At 56.9% G+C, this 16,283-nt stretch overlaps 1 protein-coding gene across 1 annotated transcript; it reads left to right on the plus strand.

The window, feature by feature from the left end:
- The first annotated feature begins 4,988 nt into the window (after positions 1–4,988).
- On the plus strand, positions 4,989–11,551 carry COX7A2 (cytochrome c oxidase subunit 7A2). Its single transcript, XM_068165150.1, has 4 exons — positions 4,989–5,099; positions 7,437–7,526; positions 8,437–8,521; positions 11,344–11,551. Exons 1-4 carry the CDS (start codon positions 5,082–5,084, stop codon positions 11,400–11,402), a joined length of 252 nt encoding a protein of 83 aa, XP_068021251.1. The 5' UTR covers positions 4,989–5,081; the 3' UTR covers positions 11,403–11,551.
- The last annotated feature ends 4,732 nt before the right edge of the window (positions 11,552–16,283 follow it).

Raw genomic sequence — 16,283 nt, forward strand, 5'->3', positions numbered from 1 at the left:
CTCATGAGGTTGTCATGTGGTCACCTTTGCAGCCTGTCCAGGTCCCTCTGGATGGATCCCTTCCCTCCAGCTGTCTGCTGCACCACACAGCTTGGTGTCCTCAGCAAACCTCCTGAGGCTGCATTCAGTGCCTCTGTCCATGGCACCCACAAAGATGTTGAACAAGCCTGGTCCCAGGACTGATCCTTGAGGGACTCCATTTTCCTGTGCTCTATAACCTAGCTCATGGAATCTGTTCTGATCACTGTTTCCTTCTGTGCCTAAATGTAAAGCCTAATCTTATTTGACAGTTCCAATTAAGGCTGAAGTCCATTACAGAGTGACCTGAGAAGAATTAGCAGGTCCTTGTATGACCTGAGTCTCAAATGAGAAGCTACCTTCCTGTGTGATCATCTTTATTGATGACCTGGATGAGGGGATTGAGTCCATCAGCAGTAAGTTTGCAGATGACACCAAGTTAGGAGCAGGAATTGATCTGTTGGAGGGTAGGAGAGCTCTGCAGAGCAGCTTTGACAGGCTGGCTGGATGGGCAGAGGCCAGTGGGTCAGATTGAACACATCCAAGTGCCAGGTTCTACGCTTTGGCCACAGCAACCCCAGGCAGAGCTACAGGCTGGGGTCAGAGTGTCTGAGAGCAGCCAGGCAGAGAGGGACCTGGGGGTACTGGTTGATGGTAGGCTGAACATGAGCCTGCAGTGTGCCCAGGCAGCCAGGAGGGCCAATGGCATCCTGGCCTGCATCAGGAACAGTGTGGCCAGCAGGAGCAGGAGCAGGGAGGTCATCCTTCCCCTGTACTCAGCACTGGTTAGGCCACACCTGGAGTCCTGTGTCCAGTTCTGGGCTCCTCAGGTTAAGAAGGACATTGAGAGACTTGAAGGTGTCCAGAGAAGGGCAACAAAGCTGGGGAGAGGCCTTGAGCACAGCCCTGTGAGGAGAGGCTGAGGGAGCTGGGGTTGCTTAGCCTGGAGAAGAGGAGGCTCAGGGGAGACCTTCTTGCTCTCTGCAACTCCCTGAAGGGAGGTTGTAGCCAGGTGGGGGCTGGTCACTTCTCCTAGGCACCCAGCACCAGAACAAGAGGACACAGTCTCAGGCTGCACCAGGGGAGGTTTAGGCTGGAGGTGAGGAGAAAGTTCTTCCCAGCAAGAGAGATTGGCCATTGGAATGTGCTGCCCAGGGAGGTGGTGGAGTCCCCATCCCTGGAGGTGTTCAAGAGGGGCTTGGATGAGGCACTTGGTGCCATGGTTTGGTTGTCAGGAGGTGTTAGGTGTCAGGCAATAGGTTGGACTTGATCTGTGAGGTGTTTTCCAGTCTGGTTGATGCTGTGATTCTCTGAAATCTAACAGTAGCAGCGCTGTGTTCTGAGTCTTCCTCTGCAGCAGCACTGCTGGAGGGTGTGAAAGCCATCCGCTGAACAATGCATCCATTTGCCTGCTTTGTTACAACGCCTCCTGCCTCTCCGTGGCCAGATAGCTATCAGTGCTTCCTCACCGTGGCGGGTTTAGTTTCGTTCCGAGGCAGCTCATCCGACGGAGGCGTGCTGCGCTTTGAAATGCCATCCTTTGTTACCTCCTGCTCGGCTGAGCACCGATGTGCTGTGCTTGACACACATTCCCCACCGCCAGCTCTGGCCCCGGGGCAAAGGCAGTGCAGTGCCAAAACCTGAGTGCCCTGCGAGCGCAGCGGAGCCAGGAACCAGCGGTCCCGGTGGGATTGTATTTCACTGCAAGGTTGAAGCGGGAGGGGGTGGCAATTCCGGGGCCAGATCTGCAATGCAGGAAAACCACAGGGGCTCTGTTTACCCTTTCTTGAAGGGCAAAGGGACTCTTCCAACCAGGCTTTTATTTCATACACGCTGCCCTCGTTTCACTCTCTGTAGTGCTGCACTGTGGAGTACAGGATGTGTAATTGTGTAGTGTGGTCTCCAGGGAGGTTGTGGATGTTGCCTCCCTGGAGGTGTTCAAGGCCAGGCTGGATGAGGCCTCGAGCAGCCTGGGCTGGTGGAAGGTGTCCCTGCCCGTGGAACAGGATGATCCTTAAGGTCCCATCCCGCCTGCTGTTGGGGGTTATTCTTTTTGACACTCTGTATCCCTGCTGCTGCCGAAGGAGTTTGAGGCAGAGGGCAGGCTCTGGGTTTGCTTTTCCTGAGCCATTGTTCAGCGAGGTATGCCACATAGCTGTCAGGAGGTGCTAGGTAAGAGGTTGGACTTGATGACCTCTGAGGTCTTCTTCAACCTGGTTGATTGTGTGATCTGTCCCATGGGTGTAAGATGCACTCAGCTGGGTCTGACCCACCTCAGTGTCCTGTCTCCAGTGGTGGCTAAAGAGGATACCCAGGGAAGTCCATCTGAAGAGAAGCAGCCCATGGGGGTGCTCTGCTGTATTGCAGCCCTCTGCAGGTTTTACACCTTTTCAATGAAAGGCAGTTTGAAAGCCTGCATGCAGCAGCTCTGAGGACAGGCTGAAGGAGCTGGGGCTGTTCAGGCTGGAGAAGAGAAGGCTCCCAGGTGACCTCTTTGTGGCCTTCCAGGATCTGAAGGGGGCTACAGGAAGGCTGGGGAGGGACTGCTCAGGATCTCAGGGAGTGATAGGACTAGGGGGAATGGAATGAAGCTGGAGGTGGGGAGATTCAGGCTGGAGGGGAGGAGGAAGTTCTTCCCCATGAGAGTGGTGAAGCCCTGGAATGGGTTGTCCAGGGAGGTGGTTGGGGCCCTGTCCCTGGAGGTGTTTAAGGCCAGGCTGGCTGAGGCTCTGGCCAGGCTGATGTAGTGTGGGGTGTCCCTGCCCATGGCAGGGGGGTTGGAACTGGCTGATCCTTGTGGTCCCTTCCAACCCTGACTGATACTGTGACACTATGAGAGCTGTTTCTTCCATGGATTTGCAGAGCTGCCCCTTGAAGGCAGGGAAGCAGCAGGCAGCCACAGGACCCTGCAGCAACAAAGTTCCCCAGTTTGTGCTCCGTGGTGTGGAGAAATACCTCCTGGTTTGGACCTCCTCCTCTGTGCCTCAGTTTAGTGCCCTGTACTCATTCCTGGAGGCACTGCTGCTCTTCCCCCACCTTGCCTGTCCCTCTCCCTGTGTTGTGAGGTTCATTAAGAACAGTGTAGCCACCAGGGTGGAGGAGGTTCTCCTTCCCCTCTGCTCTGCCCTGGAGAGGTCTCATAGGGAGTGCTGCATCAGTTCTGGACACCCCAGTCCAAGGAAAAGGAACTGCTGGAAAGAGTCCAGCAGGGAGCCACTAAGATGCTGAGGGAGCTGGAACATCAATCCTTACTAGGCAAGGCTGAGAGAGCTGGGGCTGTTTAGGCTGGAGGGGACTGAGTGGGCAGCTCATGGATGCTTAACAGCTGGAGTGTCAGAAGGGCACAGCCAGACTCCTCAGTGCTGCCCAGTGACAAGGGGCAAGCATAGACTCATTGTTAGGGTTGGAAGGGACTCAAGGCTCAGCCAGTTCCAAGCCCCCTGCCATGGGCAGGGACACCTCACACCACAGCAGGTTGCTCACAGCCACCTCCAGCCTGGCTGCAAACACCTCCAGGCAGGAGGCTTCCACCACCTCCCTGGGCAGCCTGTGCCAGGCTCTCACTGAACAGAGAAGCTTCCACATAAATGTAAAGAAAAGAACTTGACTTGGAGGGTGGCAGAGCGCTGGAGCAGGCTGCCCAGAGAGGCTGTGGAGTCTCCTTCTCTGCAGACTGCCAGCGTCCCCCTGGATGTGTTGCTGGGTGATTCCCTCCCGGGTGATCTTCAGCCATCCCTTCCCTGCCCCACTCTGCTGTCATGCTGTGAGCTGCGGCTCCCGGCCCCAGAAGCTGCTCAGGCTTCCCACCGGCCACAGCCTCCTGGCGAGATTCGTGCCTGCCCTAGCAGGGGATGCGCCTGGGCTGCTCCTGCCCCCGGCCCCTCCTGCTGCCTTCCCCCTCCGGGGCGGGACCCTTCGGCACCGCCCCGCGCCCCTGGTGTGCTGGGGACAGGCTGTGGGGAGAGCGTGGGGAGGGACGTGGTAGGGTGGGGGAGAACTAGGGGATGGAAGAATATAGGAATGGGGAGACTCAGATTGGATGTCAGGAAGCTCTTCACCATCTGGAGGTGCTGGAAGGTGTCCAGAGCAGGGCCAGGAGGAGGAGCAGAGGGCTGGAGCTGCTCTGCTGTGAGGACAGACTGAGGGAGTTGGGGTTGTGCAGGCTGGAGAGGAGAAGGCTCCCAGGAGACCTCATTGTGGCCTTCCAGGAGCTGCAGGGGGCTGCAAGAAAGCTGGGGAGGGACTTGTGAGGGTGTCAGGGAGGGATAGGACTGGGGGGGATGGAGCAGAACTAGAAGTGGGGAGATTGAGATTGGCTGTGAGGAAGAAGTTGTTCCCCATGAGGGTGGTGAGAGCCTGGCACAGGTTGCGCAGGGAGGTGGTGGAAGCCTCCTGCCTGGAGGTGTTTGCAGCCAGGCTGGAGGTGGCTGTGAGCAACCTGCTGTGGTGTGAGGTGTCCCTGCCCATGGCAGGGGGTTGGAGCTGGCTGAGCCTTGAGCTCCCTTCCAGCCCTGACAGCTCTGTGATTCCAGGATAACAGCCTCGCTGGGGCAGCTCCTAACACCAGCGGCTCGCAAACACCAGCGGCTCGCTGCCGCTCCGCTGCTGCCCAGACCCCGCCGCCATCTTTTCCCGGCGCTCCCCTCAGCCCCGGCGGGAGGCCTGGAGCCGCTGGAGCGGCAGCGCTCTGGGCTCTATGGCGCCGCTCTGGGCTCTGTAGTACCCTCTGGGCGCTGTGGTGCCGCTCTGGGCCCTGCGGTGCCGCTCCTGGCTCTATGGCGCCGCCCCTGGCCCTGTGGTGCCGCTCTGGGCCCTGCGGTGCCGCTCCTGGCTCTATGGCGCCGCCCCTGGCCCTGCGGTGCCGCTCTGGGCTCTGCGGTGCCGCTCCGGGCTCTATGGCGCCGCCCCTGGCCCTGCGGTGCCGCTCTAGGCGCAGGCTCACCGCTCTGGGCGCGGCGCCGGCCGTCTCTGTGGTACTTCCGGTGCTGGCGGCGGGGAGCTGGTTCCGCTTCCGCTTCCTCTGTCCTTGTTGCCGGCCGGAGGGGACAGGACCAAGCGCCGCGATGTGGCGGAACCTGCTGGTGAGGCCGCTCGGGCCGGGCCGGGTTGAGCTGGGGAGAGCTGCTTGCTGCTGCCGCCGCGGGGCCGCTGCGGGCAGCTGGGGCTGGCGCAGCCGGGCGGGAGGGGGCGGGAGCTCCGTCGGCGGCCGCGGCGCTCCCCCGGGCCGCGGGGCTCGGCCGCTCGGTGACCTCGCTGCCGGCAGCGCTGAAGCCGCCTGCTGCTGAGGGAGCTGCTGGGGTGGAGGGAAGCATTGCCTTGCAGGTCGTGGCCCGCTTCAGCTTCTCGTTTCAGTGGTGCCCAGGGACAGGACAAGGGCCGCGGGCGCCAAGCAGAGCACAGGGGTGTTCGCTTTAAGCGTGAGGAGGAAGCTCCTCCCTGAGAGGCTGCTGCAGCAGGCTGCCCAGAGAGGCTGTGGAGTCTGCTCTGGAGACCTTCAAGCCCACCTGGGCACGTTCCTGTGCGAGCTGCTCCAGGTGACCTTGCTGTAGCAGGGGCTTGGACTCGGTGATCTCCAGAGGTCTCTTCCAACGACTGCCGCCCCGTGATTCGGTGAAGAGATGGAGGTTCAGCGGCTCTAAGAGAGCTTTCGTTCATCACTGTGTCAGGAAAAAGTTGTTCCCCAGGAGGGTGGTGAGAGCCTGGCACAGGCTGCCCAGGGAGGTGGTGGAAGCCTCCTGCCTGGAGGTGTTTGCAGCCAGGCTGGAGGTGGCTGTGAGCAACCTGCTGTGGTGTGAGGTGTCCCTGCCCATGGCAGGGGGTTGGGGCTGGCTGAGCCTTGAGCTCCCTTCCAGCCCTGGCAGCTCTGTGAGTCTACAACTCTAAGGCAGACTCTGAGCCATCAGAAGAATGTCAGATCATTGCTTTTGGTGGCTTTGCACCTGCTGATGAGCATCAGGCTGTGTGGTCTGAGTACAGCAACAGATTGTAGCTTAGAGCACAGTGAGATGTCCTTGAACTCTGTCTGTGTGGGAAGTGCCTTCCTCAGCTCTCTGAAGGTTCTCTCCCATGCTGGTGGCTGGCTGGGAGCTGCAGCTGTTACAGAAGAACCTTGCCTGCACACCCATGTTTGTTTGATGTGTGATTGTCCCTGTTGCTGCAGTCAGGCACAGACAGGATGTGGGCTGGGGGAAAGTCTGCCTGCCCACGGCAGGGGGGTTGGAACTGGATGATCTTTAAGGTCCCTTCCAGCCCAAACCATTCTGTGACTAATGGTGCATCAACCTGAGATTCGAGGGGCAGGGGGTGAGATTTCCACCACAAAGATGCTGGATCATGAGAGCTGTGCTGCACTTCTCCCAGGCTGCTGCATCTTACTGAAAGCAGTTTGAGAATTCCTGGGGGTTTGCCTTTAGGCAACTCAAGTCCTTTATGGAGTCTGTATCACAGTATCAGTCAGGGTGGGAAGGGACCACAAGGATCATCCAGTTCCAGCCCCCCTGCCATGGGCAGGGACACCCCACACTAGATCAGCCTGGCCAGAGCCTCAGCCAGCCTGGCCTTAAACACCTCCAGGGACAGGGCCCCAACCACCTCCCTGCACAACCCATTCCAGGGCTTCACCACTCTCATGGGGAAGAACTTCCTCCTCCCCTCCAGCCTGAATCTCCCCACCTCCAGCTTCATTCCATTCCCCCTAGTCCTATCACTGCCTGAGATCCTGAGCAGTCCCTCCCCAGCCTTCCTGTAGCCCCCTTCAGATCCTGGAAGGCCACAATGAGGTCACCTGGGAGCCTTCTCTTCTCCAGACTGAACAGCCCCAACTCCTTCAGTCTGTCCTCACAGCAGAGCAGCTCCAGCCCTCTGCTCATCCTCCTGGCCCTTCTCTGGACACCTTCCAGCACCTCCAGATCCCTCTTGTAATAGGGGCTCCAGAACTGGAGGCAGTACTCCAGGTGGGGTCTCCCCAGAGCTGAGCAGAGGGGGAGGATCACCTCCCTTGCCCTGCTGGCCACACTTCTCCTGATGCAGCCCAGGATCTGGTTGGCTTTGTGGGCTGCAAGTGCACACTGAGAGCTCCTGCTGAGCTTCTCCTCCCCCAGCACCCCCAAGGCTCTCTCCTCAGGGCTGCTTTCCAGCCAGTCCCTGCCCACTGTCTGCTGAAAGGCTGCCTCAATTCAAACCCGCTTGGCTTTGCTTCTTCTGCAGCCTTGCTTTTAGAATAGAATAGAATAGAATCAACCAGGTTGGAAGAGACCTTCAAGATCATGGTGTCCAACCTATCACCCAACACCACCTAATCAACTAACCCATGGCCCTTCCACCTCAGCCTTGCTGTTCACAGAGACTGTTGCTGCCCAGTGTGGACAGGGCTGGAGGCTGTCACTGTCCTTTCAGCACTCTGTTGTCTCTCGTTCCAGAGCCTTCGCCAGCTGTCCCAGAGGACCTTCAGCACTGCCTCCCGCAGGCAGATCGAGAACAGAGTCGCTGAGAAGCAGAAGCTTTTTCAGGTATTGGGGGAGCTCTGTGTCCACTTCTGGCCTCCTCAGTTCAAGCAGGACCTTGAGAGTGTGTCCAGAGAAGGGCAGCAAAGCTGGGGAGGGGTCTGGAGCACAGCCCTGTGAGGAGAGGCTGAGGGAGCTGGGGTTGCTTAGCCTGGAGAAGAGGAGGCTCAGGGGAGACCTTCTTGCTCTCTGCAACTACCTGAAAGGAGGTTGTAGCTAGGTGGGGGTTGGGCTCTTCTCCCAGGCAAGCAGCACCAGAACAAGAGGACACAGTCTCAAGCTGTGCCAGGGGAAGTTTAGGCTGGAGGTGAGGAGAAAGTTCTTCCCAGCAAGAGAGATTGGCCACTGGGATGTGCTGCCCAGGGAGGTGGTGGAGTCCCCATGCCTGGAGGTGTTCAAGAAAGGCTTGGATGTGGCACCTGGAGCCATGGTTTAGTTGTCAGGAGGTGTTAGGTAATATTTTGGACTTGCTGATCTCTGAGATCTTTCCCCCCCGGCTGATTCTGTGACTCAAGGGGCAGCAGGACACTTCCCTGTATGAAGCTGGGTGATGGCAGAGGCTTCTCCCGTGGTGCTTCTCTGCAGCAGGGATTGGCTGTGCTGGAGGTGGATGGGGATTTGTAGGGAAGGTAATGACATTTGTGCACCCAAGGGAGCTGGAAACTGAGGTCAGCAGTGTTCAAGCAGCTGCCAGGCCCTGCATCAATTGCTGCACCTCCCTAATGAGTGGCATCACCGGGTGACCAGGGTGGAGGCTGGAGAGCAAGCACAACCCTCATGAGGTCCAGTTGTCTTTTGAGAGTCAGGGAGGTAACTGGGGGAAGCAATTCTCACTCTGGGTAAATTCTAGTGGCATGGAGAGAATGTTTGCAGGCCCTGTCTTTGGGAGGGTTCATCTGTGCCTTGTTCCCCTCAGGAGGACAATGGTATCCCTGTGCACCTCAAAGGCGGGCCGATGGACGGCGTCCTGTACCGGCTCACCGCCGGCATCTCGCTCTTCGGTAAGGCTGCTGCTCCAGGGCTTCTGCTGTGCTCTGGGGCAGTGTCCAGGCTGCTGCTCCAGGGCTTCTGCTGTGCTCTGGGGCAGTGTCCAGGCTGCTGCTCAAGGGCTTCTGCTGTGCTCTGGGGCAGTGTCCAAGCTGCTGCTCAAGGGCTTCTGCTGTGCTCTGGGGCAGTGTCCAGGCTGCTGCTCAAGGGCTTCTGCTGTGCTCTGGGGCAGTGTCCAGGCTGCTGCTCAAGGGCTTCTGCTGTGCTCTGGGGCAGTGTCCAAGCTGCTGCTCAAGGGCTTCTGCTGTGCTCTGGGGCAGTGTCCAGGCTGCTGCTCAAGGGCTTCTGCTGTGCTCTGGGGCAGTGTCCAGGCTGCTGCTCAAGGGCTTCTGCTGTGCTCTGGGGCAGTGTCCAGGCTGCTGCTCAAGGGCTTCTGCTGTGCTCTGGGGCAGTGTCCAGGCTGCTGCTCAAAGGCTTCTGCTGTGCTCTGGGGCAGTGTCCAGGCTGCTGCTCAAGGGCTTCTGCTGTGCTCTGGGGCAGTGTCCAGGCTGCTGCTCAAGGGCTTCTGCTGTGCTCTGGGGCAGTGTCCAGGCTGCTGCTCAAGGGCTTCTGCTGTGCTCTGGGGCAGTGTCCAGGCTGCTGCTCAAAGGCTTCTGCTGTGCTCTGGGGCAGTGTCCAGGCTGCTGCTCAAGGGCTTCTGCTGTGCTCTGGGGCAGTGTCCAGGCTGCTGCTCAAGGGCTTCTGCTGTGCTCTGGGGCAGTGTCCAGGCTGCTGCTCAAGGGCTTCTGCTGTGCTCTGGGGCAGTGTCCAGGCTGCTGCTCAAAGGCTTCTGCTGTGCTCTGGGGCAGTGTCCAGGCTGCTGCTCAAGGGCTTCTGCTGTGCTCTGGGGCAGTGTCCAGGCTGCTGCTCAAGGGCTTCTGCTGTGCTCTGGGGCAGTGTCCAAGCTGCTGATGTTACAATACTTCCTCTCTGGTACAGCCTGACAGATCATAGGACCAATGGTCCAGGCCGGAAGGGACCTCCAAAGGTCTCCAGTCTGACCTCCCCGCAGGCAGCAGGGACAGCCCCAGCTAGAGCAGCTTGCCCACAGCCCTCTGCAGCCTCACCTTGAATACCTTCAGGGATGAGGCCTCACCCACCTCCCTGGGCAACCTGTGCCCGTGTTCCACCACCCTCATAGTACAGAACCTGTTCCAAACATCCAAGCTCAAGCTGCTCTGCTTTGCTTTGAAGCCATTGGCCCTGCTGCTGGCCCTGCAGGCCTTAGTGAACAGTCTCACTCCATCCTTCTTGTAGCTCCCTTCAGCTCCTGGCAGGCTGCTCTGAGGTCTCCTGGAGCCCACTCTTCTCCAGGCTGCACACCCCCAACTCCCTCAGCCTGCCATCATAGTAAAGCTGCTCTAATCCCCTGAGCATTCTCCTGGCCTCCTCTGGAGCCTCTCCATCAGCTCCAGGTCCTTGCTGTGCTGAGGGCTGCAGAGCTGCACCCAGCCCTGCAGGGGAGGTCTCAGCAGAGCCAAGGGGCAGAATCCCCTCTCTGGCTCTGCTGGCCACCCATCTTTTGATGCAGCCCAGGATGTGATTTGCCTTCTGTGCTGCAGGCTCACACTGCCTGCTCCTGCCCAGCTTCTCCCCCCCCAGCACCCCCAAGTCCTTTTCCTCAGGGCTGTTTCTATCCCTCCTCCCTCAGTCTGTGTTGATAGTGAGGCACTGGCAGGCTGCTCTGAGGTCTCCCTGGAGCCTTCTCTTCTCCAGGCTGCACACCCCCAGCTCCCTCAGCCTGTTCTGACTCACACCAGGATGAAAGCTTACTCTGCAAAGCAGTGAAACATAGCTCTAGCTACAGCACACCAGTCTCCTCACTAGCCTGGCTCTGTTTAGTGCTGGGTGACACTTGATGTGCTGAGGTTTCACAGGTGAAAGCCTGCAGGGATTGCATCCAGACTTTGTGCTGCTGCTTACATTGAACCTTTGCATTGCTTGTGCCATGGTTTTGTGACAGCCTCTAGCTGAAGTATGTTGATAGAATGAACTTGCAGTTCAGTTACTGCAAGAATGAGCAGCCATTACTTCATGATCAGCTGTGTAGGTTCCACAAACATCTCTCCCTCTTCCCTCCTCCCCTCCCCCAATTTGTTTATTTTTATGCAGTCTGTTGAGACCTATTTAAGGATTTTTTTCCCCCTCTCTAAAATAAGAATTGCCAAAATAATGACAGTTCACAGGATGTTAGGAGATCTGGGAGTCCAAGCCCCCTGCCAGAGCAGGAGCAGAGAATCCAGCACAGGGCACACAGGAGCACATCCAGGCAGGGCTGGGAAGGCTCCAGAGCAGGAGACTCCACAACCTCTCTGGGCAGCCTGCTCCAGGGCTCTGGGAGCCTCCCAGGGCAGAAGTTCCTCCTCATGCTGAGCTGCAACCTCCTGGGCTGCAGTTTCCATCCACTGCTCCTTGTCCTATCCCAGGGTGCAGCTGAGCAGAGCCTGTCCCCTGCCTCCTGCCCCCCAGCCCTCAGCTCTTGATAGCCATTGATCAGATCCCTCTCAGCCTTCTCCTCTGCAGACTGCACAGCCCCAGGGCTCTCAGCCTCTCCTCCCCAGGCAGTGCTGCAGTCCCTTCAGCAGCCTTGGAGCCTCCCTTGGCCTCTCTCCAGCAGATCCCTGTCCCTCCTGAGCTGGGCAGCCCAGAGCTGGAGGCAGTGTTCCAGGTGGTGAGCCCTGGCTGTGGGGATGTGTCTGCATTGCAGCTGCTTGTTGGTATTTCTTGTGGAGCAAAGTGGGAGAGGAGAGCTGACTGTTTGCCCTGCTGAACACCTCTTTTCTGTCTCTCCCTGCAGGAGCAGCCTATGTCCTTTACAAGCTGGCAGAAATCTCCATGCCTAAGAAGCAGAACTGATTCCAGTTGAGGATGCCTCAGCGGCTCACATCTCTTCGTCCAGTTCCAAGTGGCTCCTTCTGCTTGTTGCAAGCAGCTGGCTCCATGCTTGGAACCATAACTGAATTGTCACATCTTAACTGCAACCAATAAAGCAGTTCCTAACCTTGTGTTGTGGTGGCCTGGGCTGTGTCAGCTGTTCTGTGCCTGTAGGCTGTTGGTCAGTACACAGACCTCAGAGTTGTGAACCTCTTTTGTGTTAGGACTTCAGAGGTAAGTTAAACGTCCTGAATCTCTCAGGGAGTCATGGAAGGGTCCAGGCCACAAGGGCCCTCCAAAGCTCATCCAGTCTGACCTCCCTGCAGTCAGCAGGGACATCCCCAGCTAGAGCAGGCTGCCCAAGGCCTTGTGGAGCCTCACCTTGAATATCTCCAGGGAAGGAGCCTCAGCCACACCTCCCTGGGCAACCTGTGCCAGTGTTCCACCACTCTCAGAGTAAAGAACTTCCTCCTGATAACCAATCCCAATCTGCCCTGCTCTAGATTGAAGCCATTGTCCCTGCTGTCCCTGCAGGCAAACAGTCTCTCTCCATCCTTCCTTCCTCCACCCTTCAGGTGCTGGCAGGCTGCTGTCAGCTCTCCCCAGGGCCTCCTGCAGGCTCAAAGTGATCCTGTCCTTATTGCAGGAACTTCCTCTTCTAGCTTTGGTGGAGCCAATTCATCTTAGAATAAATGATGAGGATTAGATTAAGCCTGTGTGGAACTGAATGCTGAGGGCTTCTTTTTGCTGTATCTTTTGCCCTCAGCTGCTGGAAGTTGTAACACATCTAGAAACAGAGGACTTCTGTTCCTGATCACCAGCCAAAGGTTTTACTGGTCAGAGAATCTAAATCTACTCTAGTTTCAAGCCATTGCCCCATGTCCCATCACTGCAGGACTTACAAAACTCTCCACCTTGTAGGCTCCCTTCAGGTGCTGGAAGGCTGCAAACACCTCCAGGCAGGAGGCTTCCACCACCTCCCTGGGCAGCCTGTGCCAGGCTCTCACCACCCTCATGGGCAACAACTTCTTTCTCACAGCCAATCTCAATCTCCCCACTTCTAGTTCTGCTCCATCCCCCCCAGTCCTGTCCCTCCCTGACACCCTCACAAGTCCCTCCCCAGCTTTCTTGCAGCCCCCTGCAGATTCTGGAAGGCCACAATGAGGTCTCCTCAGAGCTTTCTCCAGCCTGCACAACCCCAACTCCCTCAGTCTGTGCTCACAGCAGAGCAGCTCCAGCCCTCTGCTCCTCCTCCTGGCCCTTCTCTGGACACCTTCCAGCCCCTCCAGATCCTTCCTGGCACAGAGGCTCCAGAAGTGGCCCCAGAGCTCCAGCTGTGGTCTCAGCAGAGTGGAGCAGAGGGGCAGAATCCCCTCCCTGCCCTGCTGGCCACACTTCTCTTGCTGCAGCCCAGGCTCTGCTTGGCTCTCTGGGCTGCAAGTGCTCACTGCTGGCTCCTGCTGAGCTTCTCCTCCCCCAGCACCCCCAGGTCCTTTTCTGGAGGGCTGCTCTCAAGCCAGTCCCTGCCCAGCTTGCTGTGACACTGACAACCACAAATGCAACTGGAGAGCCATTGTTATCTTGGGAGGAGACAGATTTGATTGTGGTTTTGAACTGGAGGGAGATACCAAGCAATACCTTGGCTGCTGCCATGTGTCCAGCAGGAAGGCTTCTCTCTGAAGCAGCCAGTGCCAGTGAAATGCCTGCTGTATGGATCTGCCTCTGGAAGTGTCTTCAGGTTGGTATGAGAATCACTTGTAAGCCTAAAGGAGCTTGTAGTGAGGTGGGTGTCAGTTTCTTCTCCCTACCAACATGTGATAGGACAAGAAGAAATGGTCTCAAGTTGCAGCAGGGGAGGCTGAGGTTAGATATTGGTAGTAACTTCTTTACTGAAAGGGTTACCAAGCCCTGGAACAGGCTCCCCAGGGAGGTGCTTGAATCTCCATCCCTGGAGGTGTTTAAAAGCTGTGGTGCTGAGGCTCCTGGTTTAGCACCAGCCTTGGTGGTCCAGGGAGACCTCAGAGCAGCCTGCCAGGAGCTGAAGGGGCTGCAAGAAGGCTGCAGAGAGACTGTTGACAAAGGCCTGCAGGGCCAGCAGCAGGGCCAAGGGCTGCAGAGCAGAGCAGAGCAGCTTGAGCTTGGAGGTGAGGAAGAAGTTGTGCAGCAGGAGGGTGGTGGAAGCCTGGCCCAGGTTGCCCAGGGAGGTGGTTGAGGCTCCCTGCCTGGAGCTGTTGAAGGGGAGGCTGGAGAGGGCTGTGGGCAAGCTGCTGGACTTGGGGCTGTCCCTGCTGGGTGCAGAGGCCTTGGGCTGAGCTCTGCAGCTCCCTCCCAGCCTGGACCATTCTGTGAATGTATGAAGCAGTGGTTGCTGTGCACACTGCATGCTTAGTTAGGTTTTATGTGCCTAACAACTTGTGCCCTCCTGTCAAGTTGCTACTTTGGGGTTACTGTACTGAAGGTCTGGTGTTGACTCCATAACTAAGATTCTAACCCAAGCCAGCTGCCTAACCTACCCAAGCTGCCCCTGGGGAGGTTGAGAGTGGAGCTTAGGCACAAGAGTGCTCAGGGCTTGGGATGTGCTGGGCAGGGAGGTGGTGGAGTGCCCAGGGCTGGCTGTGTTTGAAGGTGGTTTGGCTGTGGGGCTTGGGGCTGTGGTTTAGGGCTGAGCCTTGCAGAGCAGGGCTGATGGTTGGCCTTGGGGACCCTGAGGCTCTCTTCCAGCCTGAATGATTCTGTGATCTTTCCCCAAAACATATTTCATGTAAAGCTCATTTTCTGTTTCAGGTTTGTGTAATTCCACACACCCCCAGTTATTCTTAATAGAAATAGTAGATATGATTGAGAGATCTCTGTCTCTATCTCTATCTCTATCATCACCTCTATCTCTATTTCTATTTCTACCTCTATCTCTAACTCTATCATATCCATCTCTATCTCTATCATCTCTATCTCTATTATCTCTATCTACCTCTACCTCTCTCTATCTCTATCTATCTCTGTCTCTGTTAGTCTCTCCCCATCTCTCTCTCTTCTGTATCTATATCTGTACCTATCTATCACAGTATCATAGTCATCAGTCAGGGTTGGAAGGGACCACAAGGATCAGCCAGTTCCAACCCCCCTGCCATGGGCAGGGACACCCCACACTACATCAGCCTGGCCAGAGCCTCAGCCAGCCTGGGCTTAAACACCTCCAGGGACAGGGCCCCAACCACCTCCCTGCACAACCCATTCCAGGGCTTCACCACTCTCATGGGGAAGAACTTCCTCCTCCCCTCCAGCCTCAATCTCCCCACCTCCAGCTTCATTCCATTCCCCCTAGTCTATATCTGTCTATATCTATCTCTCTCTATATATTTTGCTTTAAAGGATGGGAAAGCCACCTGGAGCTGAGGACATGGGAATGCTGCTGCCCTGGCCTCCACTAAGCTGGGCTGATCTACAAGGTCACCCTAACAATCTGGAGGACATACTCTGCTAGATGGGCAGTGAGTACTGCACCTCCTTTGCCACTCTGCTTTTTGTTATTCTTTTAAGCTTTTCCATTTCTGTGGCTGTAAGGTTAGCAAAGAAAGCTCAGCAGTGTGCCAGCTGTGGCAGAATGAAAGCCCTGGTGATGCCCAACGCCAGCACAAGGGGCAGGGGTGGAAGCTGAGGCAGAGGAAGTGCCATGGGAAGAGGAGGAAGAACTTTTTCCCTGTGAGGGTGAGAGAAGCCTGGCAGAGGCTGCCCAGGGGGGCTGTGGAGTCTCCCTGTGTGGAGCTCTTCCACCCCCAGCCGGCTGTGTTGCTGTGTGAGCTGCTCTGGGTGATGCTAGACAGGGGGCTTGGAGTGGATGAGCTTTGGAAGTCCCTTCCAGCTCCTAGCACCCTGTGACTCTGTGAAAAGAAACTGTTCCTGCTGCTGCAAGAGAAATGTTTAGCAAACATGGAATTGAAATCATCAGCCAGCTGCAGCTGGGGGTTACAGGATCCTCCCTGAGACTTCAGATGTACACACCACGTTTTACTTTCTCCATTGGAAGGTAGCTCAGAACTATCTGCTCTTAGGATTGTGCCCTGGGCTACATTTTCTTGGCTGCTGTGTGTACAGGTCCCATTAGCCTGCCACACAAAAATTTCCTCAGCAAAAGCCTGGGGACCAATAGTTCACAGAATCACAGCACTGCCTTCCTAAGAGACACTGTGGGAAAAGTTCAGAACCTCTCAGCAGTGTAAAGTAAACCACCAGAGAGCTCTCTAGCTGTATGATCTTCTTTGTTCTTCCCCCCATCCCCCATCTGGAGCCTTCTGTTAGGATCATAGAATCACACAATTGGAAGGGACCTCAAGGCTCAGCCAGTCCCAACCCCCTGCCATGGGCAGGGACACCTCACACCACAGCAGGTTGCTCACAGCCACCTCCAGCCTGGCTGCAAACACCTCCAGGCAGGAGGCTTCCACCACCTCCCTGGGCAACCTCTGTCAGGCTCTCACCACCCTCCTGGGGAACAACTTCTTCCTAACATCCAATCTCAATCTCCCCACTTCTAGTTCTGCTCCATCCCCCCCAGTCCCATTCCTCCCTGACACCCTCACAAGTCCCTCCCCAGGTATTGCTGCTCACCTTGGCCAGCACTGCTGTGAGCTGTGAGAAAGCAGGGTGCATTGGTTTTGGCCTCTCTCACATCACCCTGTCCTTCCCTACTCCCCCATTCTTTCCTGATTCAGTTAGACTTCAAAGAGTTGGAGGCTGACCTTCATAGCTGCTGGAGTGAATCAGACTTTCAAAGGCAGAAGTCACTCTGATCAACCTGACATGACCCTAGATGAAGGTATTTAGGTGATGACTAAGTCAGAACCAACTTACCTTTTCATGTGCATG

The sequence above is a fragment of the Melanerpes formicivorus genome, unplaced genomic scaffold (genome assembly GCF_026170545.1).
Source record: "Melanerpes formicivorus ecotype bairdi unplaced genomic scaffold, bMelFor1.0.p_v2 SCAF_85, whole genome shotgun sequence".
Classification (NCBI taxonomy): domain Eukaryota; kingdom Metazoa; phylum Chordata; class Aves; order Piciformes; family Picidae; genus Melanerpes; species Melanerpes formicivorus.

Excerpts from the sequence above, each read along its gene's own strand:
- COX7A2 (XM_068165150.1), top strand. Across the intron at positions 7,527-8,436 it reads AGAAGCAGAAGCTTTTTCAG|GAGGACAATGGTATCCCTGT; the intron begins GTATTGGGGGAG and ends TGTTCCCCTCAG. Across the intron at positions 8,522-11,343 it reads CGCCGGCATCTCGCTCTTCG|GAGCAGCCTATGTCCTTTAC; the intron begins GTAAGGCTGCTG and ends CTCTCCCTGCAG.